The 20,323-nt window shown below is 40.5% G+C and overlaps 1 protein-coding gene across 2 annotated transcripts in view; it reads right to left on the bottom strand.

Annotated features, from left to right (window-relative positions):
- The window catches only part of TMEM150C (transmembrane protein 150C), a 65,673-nt gene that overhangs the window by 16,417 nt on the left and 28,933 nt on the right, over positions 1–20,323 (bottom strand). For both annotated transcript variants that reach the window (XM_058722099.1, XM_058722098.1), the window contains exons 2-3: positions 972–1,061; positions 18–71 (exon numbers count right to left, since the gene is read on the bottom strand). In XM_058722099.1, coding sequence (XP_058578082.1) covers positions 18–71; positions 972–1,051 — 134 coding nt within the window. In that variant the 5' untranslated portion in view covers positions 1,052–1,061. The remainder of the gene's footprint in view (positions 1–17; positions 72–971; positions 1,062–20,323) is intronic.

The raw sequence follows: 20,323 nt of genomic DNA, 5'->3' as shown, positions 1-20,323 counted from the left end.
CCAGAGATCAACTTTACCTTTCAGCTGAATTTAATGGGAAAATTTTGTCATCTTCCACAGCTATAAAGTATCTGTGAAGAAAAAACAATCTAAGTTTATAAAACAAAGACATTTTTTAAAAAAAGACTCGTTTCCCAGAATGACTAGACTAACCACATTAAATCATATTCATTGTTTTTTTTTTAACTGGGAAAAATCTCTTTTACTATGTTTACCTATACTCTGGTTTCTCTTCAGATCGCATGACTCTTTCACCTTTTACTATGTTTACCTATAGATCACTTAGCTCTTTAAAGTCCAAATGTGATTACTAACACTATTTCTTTAATTTTTAAAACACTCCCCAAATTAATGGTAATCATTATAATCTGGAAACTGGAAAACAAAGAAATGAGACCTTATAACCTTGGGCAAACTGAAGTACAATTAGAATTCAAATTTTCTAATTTCTCAGGAGTATGTGTTCACCTCTATTAGTGAACTGCAAGGGACCAAAATAATCTGCCGGAAGTGAAATAGTACTTGAAATAATAAGCAAGTGTAGGAGTGTTCTGTGATAAGCCAAGACTTATAATGTAATGATACCCATTTTATAAACATACCAAGCCCAGTCACCCACAATAACTGGACTATGAACTGGACTGTGAGTGGAATCTTTGGCACGTTAGTATAATGAACAAATCTTGCAAATAATGAATCCATATCATCAGTTTATAGAATGTTCGTTACTGAAAGAACACAGGAACACAAAATAAGACCAGCAGTCTTCACTACCTGCTTTGCATTATTTATTACTCACTCTAGCTATTTACTTTGGGTAACTGAAGGAGGGAAGAGAAATGGAGACTTTAGCAAGGTTGAATTAGTAAACATTATTTTAAAGTATTTCTAAACACGTTTCTACATCAAAACTACATTCCTATCTACATTGCAACCCAAGTCCTTAAATAATGAATGAAGAGAATACTCACACTATCCATAATCCAGCTGAAGTAAACAAAGTAAATACAAGAGGTAAAAACATCCATACACTGCATTTCTTCCCATCCATGCCTGTACCACTGAAATGAAATCAACAGGTATTAATAACCAAGGCAAAAATTTATCTCAATCGTTCAGGACTGAAAGGAAGTTTACTCTAACTGAAAAGAATTTATGAATAAAAACTGAAAGTACTTTCTGAAATCATGATCCAAATCAATTACTGCCACTTACTCATGTGGAAACCCCTTGAGCAGTTAATGTGGATGATTGTTTTCTAGAATTGGCTTAAATATTCCAGAGCCTTAGTTGAGAAACAAAGGGGAAATTTCTCACAAACACATTTATCCTTATACAAGTATCAATGTTTTTTAAAAAGGACAAAAGGGCTTGGGTTAGGACTTTCAGAAGGGCTAGGTACCAAAGGCTTATTCCAATCTACTTTTAGTGCTATTATTAACATTTATAGATTTATGGTTCTATGGATCTGGCATGTACATATGCCTACAGCTTGGCAGACAAAAGTCCTGGAAACAAATGGTTACTAAATAAATTAGCAGTTCAGGAGGAAATGACAAATGCTTTGCAAATCTGAACTTTTCTCATGATATGTTATTGAGCAACTATCTCAGAAGACTCTAAAGATGAGTATTCTGGAAAACAATGCATTGTGTATAATTTTATTATTATTTTTTTTTTTAATTTTTTTTTCAACGTTTTTTATTTATTTTTGGGACAGAGAGAGACAGAGCATGAACAGGGGAGGGGCAGAGAGAGAGGGAGACACAGAATCGGAAACAGGCTCCAGGCTCCGAGCCATCAGCCCAGAGCCTGACGCGGGGCTCGAACTCACGGACCGCGAGATCGTGACCTGGCTGAAGTCGGACGCTTAACCGACTGCGCCACCCAGGCGCCCCAGCATTGTGTATAATTTTAAATGAACTCCAACGAACACAGTGGGGAAAAAGAGCAGATGCCAGGCATTCTGGATGTTATATTTGAAAGCAAAAATAAATGAATAAAAAAATTCCCCACAAAAATGAAGTAAGAGAAGCTAAGCTCTAAGAGTGTCTATGAGAAAGCGACCTGGCACACAGACCCGACACACAGAAGAATAATGTAATTAATAGGTTTCTCTAAAGAGGTATCACTGCTCATTATTTTGGGTGATTATTATAGAGAACCACAACTTGTAACAGATTGTTACAAGTTTGAACCAGCACTGCCACATATCTGAGCGCCTCCCTGATACTTGCTTTTGCATGCTGACACTCCCTGGACCTTCCAAATACTGAGGTCAGAGAAAAAAACATGGCCCTCCCTTGAGGATGGCCATGAGGTGTCAGAAAGGTCTTGGTTATCAGAACTGACCTAGCTGATAAGGCAGATCTTTCAGGTGAGGGGACAGACACCTGACCCTAAGAATATGCCTTTGAACAGTCACGCTGTAGTCTAAACAGCTATCTGGGTAGGGATGTTAAATAAATGACAGAATCTAGGAGTTGAAAGACATTAGAGCCACTTTCAATAATTTAATCCAGTCTAATCCAATCCAATCCAATTCACGAGTATTGACATTCTGCTTGTGCCAGGTACGATACCAGGTGGTGGACATGACTGAGGTAAAGTCTAATGAATATAACTATACAGAACAGTCTATACAATATATAAAAGCTATTGTATGAACTGATGATGCATGGCTACCCAGTTTATATAATGTAGAAGGATGATGAACATATTAAGTATACCCACTATGGCTAGTCAAGTCAGTATCTATTCATTTATTTATGTCCAGAAAATCGTGGGTTTGTAACAAAGCTATCAATTTTGCTAACAAAAAATAATTTAATCATTAGCCAAGAAGTAGAGTGAGTACAGAAAATGGGACTGTTGACTGAGCATGTCAACCAACTATTCTAGATCTGCCCCTAATAGGATGCTCTGACAGGATGAGTACAGATGAAATGGTTACACTGGAATAAGAGTCAAGAGACCTAGTTTTCAATGTTAGCTTTGCCCATAATCAACTCTATGGGCCTTGGCTAGTTACTTAAATCTGTAATACCATCTCCCCATCTTGCTGCATGAAGACCGAATTTTAAAAGAGGCATCAAAGACTGAGGCCTCACAGGGTGGTAGTACTCTGGAGGTAACCGAAGCCCAATATTTTTGCAGTAACAGAATGCTCCAATGTACCCAGAATCATCAGCCCATGGGGAACTCACTCCTCTTAACCATTTTTACAACAGACTGGTAAATAAACCAAAGCCAACTGGTTAATTACAGTGAAAAATGCAACTGCCAAATGGACAGATACTCACACTGGTTTCCCTTATAGGAACAGCTATATGGGAAATCAAAATTTGGAAGCAGGAAAGTAGAATGAAGAGAGTTATCGAGATAATTCTAAGACCGTGGCATCAAGCTACAATAGTTTTATGCGCTCATTTCCTTTAAAGGGAAGCAGTTTAGTGGAACGGAAACGGTATGGCAGTGCATTGGACTGAAATCCACCTCTGTCGCTCAGTACTTGTGTGATCTCTGGCAAGTTATGTCATCTCTTAAGCCTTTGTGATTATGGTGATGACTTCTATTTGGTAGGGTTGTGCTGAGGATTAATGACGACACAGGTAAAGCACCTCACACATAATACATGCTCTGTAAGGGGCAGCCCGGCCAACTAGAACTGATATCTTTCAATATGCACTGCTCTTCTTATTTTATCGTGAAAGCATCTAAGGTGGCTAATGGCTACCCTCCTAAATTATTTTATCTTTACTAGTTTAATTCTCATACAGCAAACTTGCATCCAAATTCCGGGAAAACCATACTGTATTGCTTGCCTAATGATAGATGAAATTGCCCTTTCTTAACTTAAAGGGATGCCTTTAAGGGAGGTGAAAAGAGTAAGTCGATGGATAATTGTATTACTACCTTCCAGTGGAACTACTTAGGAGCTTCTTCAGAATTTTCACGTTATGCCTTTTTGGGGGGCAGGTGGTGGTAATGGCAAACTCACATGCTATTGTAAGAAATAACACGCAGAGATCCCGTATATCCTTCACTCTATCTCTCCAATGGTAACATCCAGTATAACTACAGTACAACAACCAAGATATTGGCATTGATACAATCCTTGACTTCATCCATATTTCACCAGTTTTATATGTACTCTTTTCTGTGTGTGTATTTAGTGTTATGCAATTTTTCATGAGTAGATATGTACGATCACCACCACAGTCAACTTATAAAACATACAGTTGTTCCTAAAAGGGGAGCCAATATGACATGAGTTACATCACCTCAAAAATTCCTTTTGTTGCCCTTTTATAACCACACACACTTTCCTCTCCCTCGCCCTTCTTTCTAATCTCTGGCAACCACTAATCTTTTCTCCATTTATATAATTTTATCATTTCAAAATGTTATACAAATGGAATCATATAATATGCAACCTTTGGGATTGGCTTTTGTCACTCAACATAATTCCCTGGAGATGCATCTAAGGTTTGTGTTCATTAGTAGTTTGGTACCTTTTATCATTGGGTACTATTCGATGGTATGGATCTACAACTTTGTTTATTCATCCATTACAGGACATCTGGGTTGTTTCAAGTTTTGTTTGTTTATTTGTTATTAAACAAAATTTTTTTTAACGTTTATTCATTTTTGAGACAGAGAGAGACAGAGCATGAATGGGGGAGGGTCAGAGAGAGAGGGAGACACAGAATCTGAAACAGGCTCCAGGCTCTGAGCTGTCAGCACAGAGCCCGACGCGGGGCTTGAACTCACGGACCGTGAGATCATGACCTGAGCCAAAGTCGGACGCCTAACCGACTGAGCCACCCAGGCGCCCCATGTTATTTTAGACAGAGAGGGAGAGAGCACACATGAGTGGGGCAGATGGGCAGAAGGAAAGAGAATCTCAAGCAGACTCCATGCTCAGCACGAAGCCCAACATGGGGCTGGATCCCATGACTCTGGTATTATGACCTGAGCTGAAATCAAGAGTCAGACGTTCAACTGACTGAGGCACTCAGGCACCCCTCAAGTTTTGGGTTATTGCAAATACAGAAGCTATAGAACACTAGTGCATGGGTGTTTGTGCCAGTGTAAGTTTTTATTTCTCTGGACTGAATGCCCACGATTGCCAAGTACTGGGTTGTATAACTGCATGTTTCGTTTTAAAGAATCTGTCAAACTTTTTCCAGAATTGTTGCATCATTTTACAATGCACATGGACTCCAATTTCTCCACACCCTCAGCAAGATTTATTTTCTGTTTATTTAGTAGTAGCCGCCCCAATGGGTATGAAGGGGTATCTCATTGTGAATTTGATTTGCATTTCCCTAATGATTAGTGATGCTGATTATATTTTCATGTGCTTATTGGCCATTTTTATTTCTTCTTTGGAAAAATGTCGACTCATACCTTTTGTACATTTGTATTAAAAATTTTTTTCATGTTTGTGTGTGTGTGAGAGAGAGAGAGAGAGAGAGCAAGCTGGAGAGGGGCAGAGAGAGAGGGAGACACAGAATTGGAAGCAGGCTCCAGGCTCTGAGTTGTCAGCACAGAGCCTGATGCGGGGCTCAAACTCACAAGCCATGAGATCATGACCTGAGGTGAAGTCAGACACTTAACCGACTGAGCCCCCCGCCAGGCACCCCTGCACATTTTTAAATTGGGTTGTTTGGTTTTACTGTTGTTGAGTGGTGGGAGATCTTTATATATTAACATATATTCATTAATTCCTGGATATTAATCTCTTATCAGATATACGATTTACAAATTCTTCTCCCATTATGTGAGTTGCCTTTTCACTCTGTTGATAGTGTCCCTTGATGCACCAAAGTTTTAAATTTTGATGAAGTCCGCTGTATCTACTTTTTCTTTTGTTGTCTGTGCTTTTGGTATTCTATCCAAGAAATTATTGTCAAATCCAACATAACTTCCCCCTATGTTTTACTGCAAGTGTTTTATAGTTTTAGCTCTTCCTATTTAGGTATTTGATCCATTTTGAGTTAATTTTTTGCATATGGTGCAAGTAACTTCATTCATTTGCATTTCCAGAGCCATTTGTTTAAAAGACTCATTTCCCCCATTGAATGGTCTTAGCACTTAACAGGGTCTTTTGCAGAGCAAAAGTTTACATTTTTTTTAAATTTCATTTTTAAAAATTTACATCCAAATTAGTTAGCATATAGTGCAACAATGATTTCAGGAGTAGATTCCTTAGTGCTCCTTACCCATTTAGCCCATTCCCCCCTCCCACACCCTCTCCAGCAATCCTCTGTTTGTTCTCCATATTTGAGTCTCTTCTGTTTTGTCCCCCTCCCTGTTTTTATATTATTTTTGTTTTCCTTCCCTTATGTTCATCTGTTTTGTCTCTTAAAGTCCTCATATGAGTGGAGTCATATTTGTCTTTCTCTGACTAATTTCTCTTAGCACAATACCTTTCAGTTCCATCCATGTAGTTGCAAATGGCAAGATTTCATTCTTTTTGATTGCCGAGTAATACTCCATTGTATATATATACCACATCTTCTTTATCCATTCATCCATCAATGGCCATTTGGGCTCTTTCCATACTTTGGCTATTGTTGATAGTTCTGCTATAAACATGGGGGTGCATGTGTCCCTTCGAAACAGCACACCTGTATCCTGTGGATAAATGCCTAGTAGTGCAATTGCTGGGTCATAGGGTAGTTCTATTTTTAGTTTTTTGAGGAACCTCCATACTGTTCTCCAGAGCGGCCGCACCAGCTTGCATTCCTATACATTTTTTTTTTAAGTAAGTTCTATGCCCAACATAGGGCTTGAACTCATGACCCTGAGATCAAGAGCCACATGGTCTATTGCCTGAGCCAGCCAGGCACCATTAGCTGTGTCTTTTTAAACTATAGATCTCTATTGTCTTACTGAAGTGGGTTAGACCCTAGGCAGTTTACAAATGACTTTGACAAGGATTAGGAAATATGATCCAAGTCAGTTTTCTGAAATAAGTAAAGGAAGATTCTCGTAATGAAGAACATATACTTTAGTCATATACACTCTATTATGCCAGGTTCTTTTGGCAACTGACAAATATGAGCTTAAGAACAGAACAATGAAGTGTGTATGTGAAGGTGGGGAAAGTTTTTTTCCCTATATCTCCTTCCTATCCATCTTTGTGTTATCATGGAGACCAGAAGATGAGAGTAAAAAGCTTTCCGGACCAGTTTCTGGTATTGTTAACCTATCAGTGCCCCATCTGACATATCTTGGTCCCATTACTTCTTTCTCTCTCCCTGGTAAGGCTGTATTAACCGAAGAAGAGGACTCTGTTACATATATTTTTCCTTTCTTGTCCAAAATAATTTATTTGTCCTTCCTTAGCCCATACGCAGCTTAAAATGTGACCAAAGAATCTTCAGTACAGAAACAACACCGACACATTCTCTACTCTCAGTGCTGGAGGAGGATTCTGGAGATGCCAGGAAATAACATTTGCTTTGGTTAGGTTTCCTAATACGTTGTGAGCTGTTCTGGATCAAAAAGTTTCGATATTTGACTGGAAGTTCCTCTGCTAAGAATAAATGAGTAGGTCGATTAAATTAACTCTCTTCACTGCCTCAATCTTATCTGAGAATTAAAAGTTAAAACTGAGATGAGTCTCTTTCTTCTCTCCGTCCAGACACCATTAAAATAAACTGGTCCATTGCTTCCAGTCCCATTAGAAAATGTCACTAAACTTTACTTACATTTCCTAGCAAGGACACATTCCACTCTTTCCCTGAGCTGTAGCAACACAGTACCTATCAGCTAAGAGAGTACATTTTACTTTGCCTTTTTATTTTTTTATTTTTATTTTTATTTTTTTTAGCGTTTATTTATTTTTGAGACAGAGAGAGACAGAGCATGAACAGGGGAGGGTCAGAGAGAGGGAAACACAGAATCTGAAACAGGCTCCAGGCTCTGAGCTGTCAGCCCAGAGCCTGACGCGGGGCTCGAACTCACGGACCGCGAGATCGTGACCTGAGCTGAAGTCGGACACTTAACCGACTGAGCCACCCAGGCGCCCCTACCTTGCCTTTTTAAGGAAAGGGGGGAGTGTGGAAGGAATACTCCATACTCCCAAGAGTTTTATCTTTGCATTCTGAATTATACTTCTTTTTTATTTCTGTGTACTATTTACTCCATTGATGTTATATCCAATAATACTTCATAGTAAAAAATTTAGGATTGTTCCCACATCCAAAATGGTAAAGTATATCTGGAACAATGGCACCTAATTAGTTTCTAATAAAAGGAGGAAAAGACCAAAATTTCACAAACCTTCTTGAAAGGGTTCTGGCATTTAGATTTGGTTCGGGAGGCTCTCCTCCAAATGGTATCATTTACCCAAATGATTTGCAAAGCTGTTATCCAGATGGTCAAATCCTCCTAGAGAGCCAATACTAGCTCTCTGTACTCTCTGTACATTTCTATTGTGTGTTCTTTTCTCCCAATAAATATTCCCAAAGTTTGAGTGATCTTCACTCTCTTTCACCCACTCTGTGGCAAGAGTGAGACTCTTCAACACAGAGTCAGAAGCTGAAAATCCCCATCTGCTCCCTGAAGCTTTCATTCTTCCTCAGAACCTGAACTGTATCAAACATTTGTGGTGGCTCCCACTGCTGACACTCCTGTTCTTCTGTAAGTCTTCTAGCTGTAAACTCTCAAGAGAATACTTGGCCATTTGAAAATTTACAATCTCGTGGAAGCAAACAAAGTGTTACTTTAAGCACACTTTAACTCGGACGCCTAAGACTCCGACTACTTTAACTGATTCGAAAAAGGGGTCTTGATAAAGTTGAGGTCATATAATTATGATGTACTTTTATCATCAAATTCCAAACAGATGGTTCTTAGAGTAGAACCTCACGAAGCTATTGAAGTCAAAGAATATAGCATTCTGTTCCCAGTGATACGCCTTGAAGACAAATTTCCTATTCTATCAGGCGATGGTAAAACCCTTCCAATCTACAAACGAAAAAGTAAAGCCCAATTGGATCATCTTCATTTATACATTTTGAAACCTTACTGGTGTGAAACCACTTATAATAAAATGACCCTAAAGTTGAGATAATATTTTCTGGGGCTGGAAAGGATTTGTCTGTTATGATTCAGAAGGATTTTGCACAACCTAGGGTAACGGTGAGGAGGTAGCTATAGTTTGAGGACTCTGGAGCCAGATTCACCACGTCTTTGAATTCCAGCCCTGCCACCTACTGGTTGTGCGGGCTTGGTTGTTAAGCCCTCTCTTTGCCTCGGTTTCTTCATCAAGTCAAGTGGGAATAATAATGGTGCTTACTCATGGGTTTTTATGAGGGTTGGAGATATACTTAAAGCACTGATAACTACCTAGCATTTGATGGCTTTTCAATAAATGTTAACTATATTCTGCTGCAAGTGACATTTGGGATCTTCAGTAATCTTTTTTTCACTTTGTAATTTGTCAGGAAATGAGCTCCCTGCCAAAGCAATTTTTCTTTCTCTTCTCAGGGCCAGCTGGAATGGAACAGGAAAGATTAACGGGCCACCCACTAAAAACTGGGATTATCACAGTGTCTGTGAACCATGAACATCCTTGCCTTTTTTTTTTTTTTTTAACCTTCTGGGAATCTTATTTTCCAGTTGTATCATGGAGAAATGTGAAAGGCTTGTGTTATTTTGTAATTCATTTACAATTATAAGGGGTAATGACAAGAACTACTTGTTTTGTTTTGCTCAAATGTTTACAGGCTCTCAGATAGAAATCAGCATGGGCAACCAGCTCTTATGCTGACAGTAAATTCTGCTTTCACTGAGTCCTAAGTTTGGGAAAGCATAATTTGAGTGACCTGGTGTCACCCTAAGATATATGACTTTCTTTAATGGGATGTACACAATATTTTTCAATCTATGAGGTCAATTTTGTCCCAAAATAATTTTCATGAGCACTGGCAAGAGATGACATATTAATTAGTAAGAGATTTCTACAAAATATTACCATCTCCAAAAGAACACGATGATTTCTTTCTTATTTTTTTCATGTTTCTTTAATTTTGAGAGAAAGAGAGACAGAGCATGAGCAGGGCAGAGGCAGAAAGAGAGGGAGTACAGAATCTGAAGCAGGCTCCAGGCTCTGAGCTGTCAGCACAGAGCCTGACACGGGGCTTGAACCCACGAACCGCGAGCTCATGACCTGAGACAAAATCATACGCTCACCAGAGCTGAGCCACCCAGGTGCCCAAGAATATGATGATTTGTAAGTAAAACCATGGTGACTGGTTTTTCCCCAGTGCTCTCTTGATTTCTAAAAGCAATCACCATCATTCAACTGACAGATCACTACAGGGATCCTCTCATGCTGGTGGCCCAAAGAACTCTTTCTCTCAGAAATAGATGGTAGACACTGTTCCCACACCATTTATAGAGTAATCCCAGAAAGAATCCCCTCGTACCAGTATTTCAGTTTGATAATATCTTCTCAGAATTTCTATGCCAAGATTCTCCCCGGAGTTCACTTATGTCTTTAACAGTATTTCAAAATATCGCCCACGTGACAGATTTATTGCCAACCCACCAGTCATTTATCCTCTTTTTCTTAGCTAACAGAGTCTTCTTTTATTCAGGACTGCAATGTGTTCATCCCTGACTGGTGCAAGTCATAACTGGTGTAAGCCAACCATAGCTATCTCACTCCTTTGATGAGTGTCTTCCCAGACCCCTTGAACCTGGCCAATAAGAGTCAAGGGGCAGTCTACTTACTGAATAGCAAATGGGAAGGGTTTGCATCCCTGACAATGAAAAGCTTCTTTTCTTCCACCCTTCTCCTTTCCTACTTGGGAGGCTGGTGTTAAAATATACCATATAGCCGTTAGCCATAAGACAACAAACACGAAGATCCAAAGACGACATACTGAGGATGGCAGAGGAGAAGATGAAAAGAACTGACTCCTTGATAACAACATCGAGACATTGCCCCAAGCTCTCGATATCACCAGACACCAAAATTCTTGTGATGTGAATCAATTAAGCCTTTATTACATTATTACTGTAGGTTGGTAAGCACCAGAATCCATTCTCCCTTCTTCCAATACAACCGGGCAAGTGACTGCTCAACTACACTCTAATTAGCAGCCTCCCTCTCAAGTAAGGGTGGTGGGGGAGGGGCCTATTTGTAGGTTCTCTCCAATGATATGAGTGAATAGTATTCATATGATAATAGTGTAGTATCATACGATTATAGCATTGTGTTATATAGGAAAAGGTCTCTATTTTCTAGAGACACATACCGAAGCCTTTAGGGATTGACTGTAACGATGTCTAAAATTTACTTTGAAAAACTTCACCAACTAGGTGATGAAAAACTTCTGAAATTGAGTGGTGATGGTTGCACAACTTTATGAATGTAATTAATGCCACTGAGTTGTGTTCTTAAAAATGGTTAAAATGGCAGAATTTACGTTATATATATTTCACCATAATAAAAATAAGTATAAAAAATGGCACATCAAAAAAAGACACACATTAGGATATCTATTACCAAAAAAACCCACCAAAAAAAAAAAAAAAAACAAACCCAGAAAATAACAAGTGGTGGCAAAGAAACTCTTGTGCACTGTTGCTGGGAAAATAAAATGGGACAGCTGCTGTGAAAAACAGCGTGGAAGTTCCTCGTGGAACTTCCTCAAAAAATTAAACATAGTATTCACATATGATCCAGTAATTTCATTTCTGGCTATATACCATAAGGATTGAAGGCAGAGACTTGAAGAGATAGCTCCACATCCATATTCACAGCAGTGTTTTTCACAAGAGCCAGAAGATGGAAGCAATCTAAATGCCCACCGATGGGCAAATGGATAAACAAAATGTGGTCTATGCATACAATATAATGTTACTCAGCCTTGGAGAGGAAGGAAATTATGCCACATGTTACAACATGGCTGACCCTTGAGGACATTATATTAAATGAAATAAGCCAGTCACAGGAGGGCAAAGAATATATGACTGCACTTCTAGGATACTTCCAGGGTAGTCACATTCATAGAGACAGAAAGTAGAATGGGTTGCCAAGGGCTGGGGAGAAAGGGGGAACGAGGAGTTCACGTTTAATGGTACAGAGTTTCTAGTTTTGTAAGATGAAAAGAGTTCTGGAGACGGGTGGTGGTGATGGTTGCACAACAGTGTGAATGTACTTAATGCCCCTGAACTACGCACTCAAAATGGTTAAATTGGTAGATTTTATGTTATGATATTTTACCACAATTAAAAAAAATAGACACAAGGAAAACGTCTTGCAAAAATCTGGTCTTGGGGGCGCCTGGGTGGTTCAGTCCGTGCAGCATCCGATTCTTGATTTTGGCTCAGGTCACGCATGATCTCATGGTTTGTGAGATAGAGCCCTGTGTCAGGCTCTGTGCTGATGGCATGGAGCCTGTGTGGGATTCTCTCCTTCCTCTTTCTCTGCCCCTTCCTTGCTCACACTCCGTCTCTCTTTCAAAAATAAACAAACATTAAAAAAACCCTGATCTGAGAAAACAAAGTTTCTTGATTCTTTAAAAAGAAGAAAGAAAGAAAGAAAGAAAGAAAGAAAGAAAGAAAGAGAAGGAAGGAAGGAAGGAAGGAAGGAAGGAAGGAAGGAAGGAAGGAAAGAAGGAAAAGAGAAAGAAAGGGAAAGAAAGAAAGAAAGAAAGAAAGAAAGAAAGAAAGAAAGAAAGAAAGAAAGAAAGAAAGAAAGAAAGAAAGAAACGGAGGAAAAGAAAACAAAACTGCCACCTGATATGTCTGACTTGGAAAGCAGATCATCTTCTTATTTTGCTTACAACTTTGTGAGAAATGGCTGAAAAGAGCCTGCATATTAATGTGAATTATCTGTTCTTGTTCTTAGTATGAATTATAAGAAAGAGACTAGCCTAGGACAGAAGAGACTGCTTTGCAGAGAGACAGATGCAAAAGAAGGAGCTTTAGAAATTGGAGCTTTGGAGTTTAGAAATTTGGAGCTTTGAAAGGCTGGAAAAGCCAGTGGCTTCTGCACCTCAAATGGCATGAGATTAGAGATGAGAAAAAGCATGTTGCCGTCTTTCCAAAGTCTTTTGTCTCAGAGACGCCAGTACAGCTGCCATTAAATTGAAGGAAGGAAGCATGGAAGCAAAGAAATAAAGCAAGCTTGAGACCCATGACTTGGAAAGAACTTTGGGAGAGATTGCTGGTATGTGAACTGCCTGAAAATTAACAGATCAGAAGCCAGCAGAGTTTCTGAGGGAATTGTGGTATTTGTGAAGGTGCTACAGCCAAGCCAATAAAACCGTGTGACCGCTATACTCTCAGACCTCCAAATTCGCACCAGCAGGCAATTAAAGCATTGCAAAAGCTGTATAGTCACCAAGGATGGGGCATATCCCAACACCCACTTCAGATTTGGCTAAAGAGGATAGGCAGATGCTCCCCAAGGGCAAGGCCAAGGGGCACACAGAGCCATGATGAAGGGGGTCCCCCTGAAGGGCATATCTGGGGTGCCATCAGGAACCTCCTCCTCTGCCAGGGTGGGGAGCCTTCCCATCACCTGCTCCAGGATTCCAGCACTGCTATGGGCTGGGGGCTGCTGTGTGCATTCCTTTCCCCTCTTTTGAATGGCAATTTTTAAAAATCATTTAATTGAATTTATTAAAAAAATTTTTTTTAATTTACATTTATTTATTTTTGATAGAGAGAGACAGAGCACAAGTGGGGGAGGGGCAGAGAGAGAGGGAGACACAGAATCCAAAGCAGGCTCCAGGCTCCACGCTGTCAGCACAGAGCCTGACACAGGGCTTGAATTCACAAACCGCAAGATCATGATCTGAGCCGAAGTTGGGTGCTTAACCAACTGAGCCACCCAGGCGCCCCTTGAATTAATTTTTTTAAAATTTACATCCAAGTTAGTTAGCATATAGTGCAACAATGATTTCAGGAGTAGATTCCTTAGTGCCCCTTACCCATTTAGCCCATCCCCCCTCCCCCAACCCATCCAGTAACCCTCTGTTTGTTTTCCATATTTATGAGTCTCTTATGTTTTTGTCCCCCTCCCTGTTTTTATACTATTTTTGCTTCCTTTCCCTTATGTTCATCTGTTTTGTCTCTTAAAGTCCTCACATGACTGAAGTCATAGGAGTCATTTCTCTTTCTCTAATTTCTCTTAGCATAATACCCTCCAGTTCCATCCACGTAGTTGCAAATGGCAAGATTTCATTCTTTTTGATTGCTGAGTAATACTCCATTGTATATATACCACATCTTCTTTATCCATTCATCCATCAATGGCCATTTGGGCTCTTTCCATACTTTGGCTCTTGTCAACAGCACTGCTATAAACACTGGGGTGCATGTGTCCCTTTGAAACAGCATACCTGCATCTCTTGGATAAATGCCTAGTAGTGCAATTGCTGGGTCATAGGGTAGTTCTATTTTTAATTTTTTGAGGAACCTCCAGACTGTTTTCCAGAGTGGCTGCACCAGTTTGCATTCCCACCAGCAATGCAAAAGAGATTCTCTTTCTCCGCATCCTCGCCAACATCTGTTGTTGCCTGAGTTGTTAATTTTAGCCATTCTATCAGCACAGGTTTTAATATCACCAAATTTGGTTTGTTTGGGAAGAGCTTGCCACCTAGAACTTTCCCTTTACTGAATTTAGTTCATATTCAAAACTGAAGCCAGTGCCTTACTCTAATCTTTAAAACCTTGGTTTTGACAACTGTAGTTTGGCAGGCAAGCTACTTTTTAGAATGAAAATATCTCACAGTTAGAGACTGCAGCTGTAGGGAATAAAATTCAGAATAAATGAAAAGAATGAGCCACAACTAAGTATGAGTTATTTCAGAAGGGTGAAGATGGGTTAAGAATTTTATTAATATCCTTAACAAAAAAAAAAAAGAAAAACAGTATTATTCCTTAGACACTGAAAGGCACTAAGTAGTAAGACTTGAAGGGGATCAGGATATGCCACCTCAAACCATGACTGTTTTACATAAGAATTGTTTCAAGGTGAAGGCATTGGACTTCCTGAAATCCTATCTGCCTACAAGAAGAGCCTCCCCAAAGAACTCAATTGTCATATAAATCCCCTACCAGGAGTGACTCTACACCCAGACACTGTCACACATTAGCAGGACTCCTGTCTATTCTCCCCAGGGCCCCCTGGTCTTCCCAAAAAGTTGTTTGCTTTTCTGGAAATGCCCCTTCTTCCCCTCTTCTAGGAGGTTAGATATATAGACCCCGAATTTGTTTTTCTTACTGGGGTATACACGACATACAATGTTACATTAGACGTCAAGCTCTCACCACCCTTTCAAGTTACTCATCTCTGCGACCTCCCAAGGGTAAGTGGGATTCACATGCTAATAAACTGGTTTGTTTTCTTTTGTTCATCAACCTTTTGTCATCCCAATTTATAGGGCCCCAGGAAAAGAACCCAAGAGGGGAAAAGGAGAAGGGAAAGAAGGAGAAGGAAAAGAAGACAGAGGAGAAGCAGCAGCAGCATTAAGATCAGGAATAGTAAGCTATTTCCTTAACATAAATTTTAAAAGATCTTTCTAAAATCAATAGCCAGAGGCATTCTTAACCGTGGAACCATAATAAGGCATTGCCTTAAAAATCAGGAACAAGCTAAGGGTGGACTCTGAGTGTTTATTTAGCAATGTTCTGGAAGCTCTGGACAATGCAGTGACACATAAACTAGATATAATAGGTATAATGTTATAAAGGAGGAGGCAAAATCAAGTGTTCCCTGATGCTGGGCTGGTTTACCATTCTCACCCTCACCTCACCCACACATAAGGTATAACTGAAAAACTATTAGATTTAACAAGAGAAGTGAACAAAATGGCTGGATAAAAAACAAACATCTAAAAATCAATAGCTTTCCTGTGTACTAGCAATAACAATTACAAGATACAATAGAAAAAAACCCCACATTCACAGTGTGCAAGATGTTAACATTTGAAGGAAAAACTTTGCTAAAAGGTAAAAGGAAGACCCAAATACATGAAGAGACGGTAAAAAGTTGTCAATTCTGTGCAAATTACTCGCAGCAGTTTGTCTCTAAATGGGGTTGTAGGGATGACTGTTTTAAAATCCCTTGATGCTTACTAAAGTGCAGATTCTTGGGCTAACCCAGACTTAAGAGAATCACAAGAGGAGGAAGGGTAGGTTTTCAAGAAAACTGTCTTCTTACCAAGCTCCCCAAGTGATTCCAGTACACATTAAAGCTTAGCAACCACAGCTTTATGTAGGTTTCATAAAATTTCAATAAGATTCAAACTTCATCTAGAATGAAAGCCAATAAGGGGGCTGCCCTAACATATGTCAAGTAGATCATAAACTTAAAGTACATACATAAGGTACATCATAAACCTCAGTAATAAAAATAATGTGGTCTTTTGTAAAAAACAAACTTAACAGAGGAGTCCCAAGACAGATTTCTGCATTGTTACAGAAGTCAATGTTTCCATGTGTCAATTACTTCATCTCCAGAAAATGGCTGCGTCTTTTTAAACGCAATATGGAGGATATGTTTGGAATAATCTGATGCTACGTGAAATAAAAACAACTTGGCTGGGGAGACCACAGGTACATGTGTGTAAGGAGTAACTATGTCACTTAAATGGTTTTTGTTTTGTTTTGTTTAATCAGTCAAGTGCGGACCCAGAATAATACCATGGAGAGAAGAATGGAAATGAAAGAAACTGATTATACTCACAGGTCCCAGAAAACCGAGGTATGGCACTCCAACAGGAGGCCACATGGGAGGATGCCCAGGGAGTTGGCTAACCAAGCAGGTGGGGAGCAGGGTGAAGCAGCGGGGAGAGGGAGAACCCATAGGCAAGTGCCTTAATTGGGGGTCAGAGGGGTGATCAAAAGCAAAAGGAGTGAGGGAATTTCACTGGTGCATTTGAATGTCACTAGGTCACAGCCGGGAGGGTGAGAAGGGACTAGCTTTATCACACATGTGTACCTGGCTGCCTGGGCACGGTACTCATAGCCTGTTGGTAGGGATGTTGAGGCATTAGGAAAATATGAAGTTTTTAAAAGTTATAATGCAATTGATCTTATGATGCCTTAACATCATTAACAATAGTAACTGGGGTGGATAACACTTGCATCTGGGTTGTGGAGATGTTAAGTGAGTGGGACAGCTTGACTTAGCCACTGGAAGACACACTCTGATAAAGGTGACAGCTAGGAAAAGTCCTATGAGGCATATGATGAGAATATGTGCCACCCTACTCTATGGGCAATAGCCAAGAGAACAGTCATCTCTGATTTTAAGAGAATCTCTTGGAAGATGTTGGTTACATTATGAGGGATCTTAACCTCTTGGCCCATTTCTCGTAATTTGGCCTGTACTGCCCAGGGTTAATAATGTCCTATAGCAAGAGGTACCCCGAATGGACAAACTCCTCCTTCCCTAGCTAGTAAATAGTCTAGGGCCAGTCTGTTACCATTTGGGTTAGAGACTCATGGAATTGTTGCATAAGGGACAAAGTGTTGTGTAGCCTTTAAAGGATTTGAAAAGACTGGTGAAAGGTGTTGGTTGGCAGTTATAATCTGATTTTGTTTGAGAAAGGCTGCTATACTGGTGCTAATGTTGGCTGCTCCTGTGGTTATGACAAGTCCTAATACGATGGGAATAAATATCATCTGTTTTGCCTGGCATTCTTGGGTTGATGGAAATGGGGAAGTACCTGGTAGTTAAAGAACTATGGGAATACCCAGTGAAACCACTGCACCCTGGGGTACGGTTTAATTAGGGAAAACAAGCAGGGGAGGCAACAAGGAAAAATACATAAGGTGCTATGCCTATGAGTCTGGACTTCAATAGTACCGAAAGGTGTCATTATTTAGAGCATAATGTACCTGTGAGCAAGAGGTGCTGTGCTTAACCCAGGGGAAAGAGTGCTTATGGTGGTCACGGCTAGAGACACAAGGCAAGAGATTGTGGTGGAAAGCTAGGGCAGGGGTGGATAGAAAAGGAAAAGGCATCAGGGAGCGGGTGGTCCTCTCCCCAGGGAGTCAAGGGGGGAGTGACTGATATCTGGCAGGTGCCTCTGAGGGAAGCAGGATCTCCATCAATTTTAGTAACCTCTGCCAAATTTTCCTTTAGGCATGGAAATGCAGGGTGTACATTTTAGGAGAGAGCAAGGAGTAAACTAGAATCATGGGCTAACGGAGACAGCAAACTCAGGAAGAAAAGCAAAAAATATCCTGTGTCCACGTTGTGCCATAGGAGAGGTGGGCCGTAGGTGTCCCCGGGGTGGAGATTTTAGTCTAAGAAGTGAAATCACTTCCAATGGTGAGGTCTTGGATTGGAGCAATGTCACCTGGGGCCATGTCGTCTCTAGCTGTGAGATTCTGGGCCAGGGCAATGATGTCTGGCATGTGGGATTGGGCTCTCTTTTCCAAGGGGGTATCCACTGGAATCACTGTGAGTCTCCAGTCTGTAAACCACTGAAAGCACCCACACCAGCAGTAATCAGACCAACAGTCAACAGAATGGGGGTACAGCTGCACCTGGCAGGGATTTTGTTTTAGTTTTTGGTTGAAGTTCAGATTGAAACGGGTCCCCTATCAGAGGAGCCAGCTGTCTGGCCAGTGGGACAATCTATGGTTAATGAGTCCCAGGAGAGTATGTGCCTTTGATCTGGCCTCCAACCCTATAAGATGGGGGTGAGATTGAACATTTATAAAATTAAATTAAGGTGTGGGGCAAGATAGAGAACTTTAGAGTTTGTTGTACTTGTATTTGAGAAGGAGTTGAGAAGACCGTATGCCTCTCAGTTAAACCAATTATCTGGCACCTATCATGAAAATTCTATTGACTGCTCTCTTTCAAGAGTTCAGCATTATGTATTTTGAAAAGTGAAAATATGTGTCTTAGTTACTACCAGTAACGTCTATAACTCTGAAGGGAACAAGGAGTGCCCTGGCAAAGCTGTGTACCGTGGCCTTAATATATGCAGAGACACGAGTTTTTAGTTTATATTTTGGCTATCTGTGAGGCAAGAGATTTCTAAAATATTTTCCTTGAAGGAGATAATTTTTAGGCAAAGGTCCAACAGCTCATAATAAATGTGGAGATGGGGCCATAATTGGCCAGGGCATTCGGCGCTAAGATGACTGCCTGAAGTTTGGCTAAGTATGTTGTTCCTTGGGTCCCATTCTTCATCAGGGACATTCTGACTAAGGGATAGAAAGCATCAACATTCCACTGACATCCAGCATGTGTGATGGCTGGCAGTTCCATTTGCATAGGACATGAACTCTCATCCTGTTCACTCAGTTAGTCCCAAGAGGCTCTCCAGGTAGCCAAGGGGTTTGGGGAATGGTGCCCTCCTCTAGTACCCTGGCATCTGGCAAGAAAATGAGGTCAGGGGCCACCCCCTCCTGCAGGTGGAATATGCGAGAGGGTCCAGGTTTGGCTCCATCTTGTCTTAAGGAGGCCTCAGTAGGCATGGCAGGCTTGTGGAGTGTTGTTTTAATCCAAAGCATAAGATGCTGCTGAGTATGGTGGGGCACAGGCTCAGGGTCTGTGGCAGTCTCTATTTCCAGGACAGCCCAGTAGGTAGCCAGTCATTTGTGTACATGAGACTGAGAGGGGCAATTTCTTTCATCAGAAACCCTGGGTCAAGCAGCGGCCATCATAAATGGTCCGGAGACTCCAGGAGGTGTGAAAAGAGCCTCCTGGAGCCTCTACAGTGAAGGAGTTTTTGAAGGCACTAACAGAAGTGCCTGCTGATTTTTTTTTTTAAGCTTTTAAAGTTCATTTATTTAAATAATCTCTACACCCAACATGGGGCTCACACTCATGTCCCCCAGAACAAGAGTCACATGCTTTTCCAACTGAGCCAGGCAGGCATCCCCCTGTCGATTTTAATTAAGGGAATATGTTGTTACCAGAACCCCAAAAGTACTAAATGATATTAGACCTAAGTGTCGTTAATATTTGATCAAATGAATGAATCTTCTTGAAAAAGGATGTTATCTGGAGCACCTGGGTGGCTCAGCTGGTTAAACGACTGACTTTGGCTCAGGTCATGATCTCACGGTCTGTGACTTCGAGCTCCGAGTAGAGCTCTGTGCTGACAGCTCAGAGCCTGGAGCCTGCTTCAGATTCTGTGTCTCCCCCTCTCTCTGCCCCTCCCCCACTCACGCTCTGTCTCTCTCTGTCTCAAAAATAAATAAACGTTTTAAAAAATAAATAAATAAAAGAAAAAAAGAAAAAGGATGTTATTGATTTAATGTCCCGGAGAAAGGTGGATGTAGTTAAGGTCTGCGAAGACTGTGTGATAGCAAAGCTGTT

Source organism: Neofelis nebulosa, chromosome 3, assembly GCF_028018385.1.
Source record: "Neofelis nebulosa isolate mNeoNeb1 chromosome 3, mNeoNeb1.pri, whole genome shotgun sequence".
Lineage (NCBI taxonomy): Eukaryota > Metazoa > Chordata > Mammalia > Carnivora > Felidae > Neofelis > Neofelis nebulosa.
This window is presented reverse-complemented; position numbering and strand designations above follow the sequence as displayed.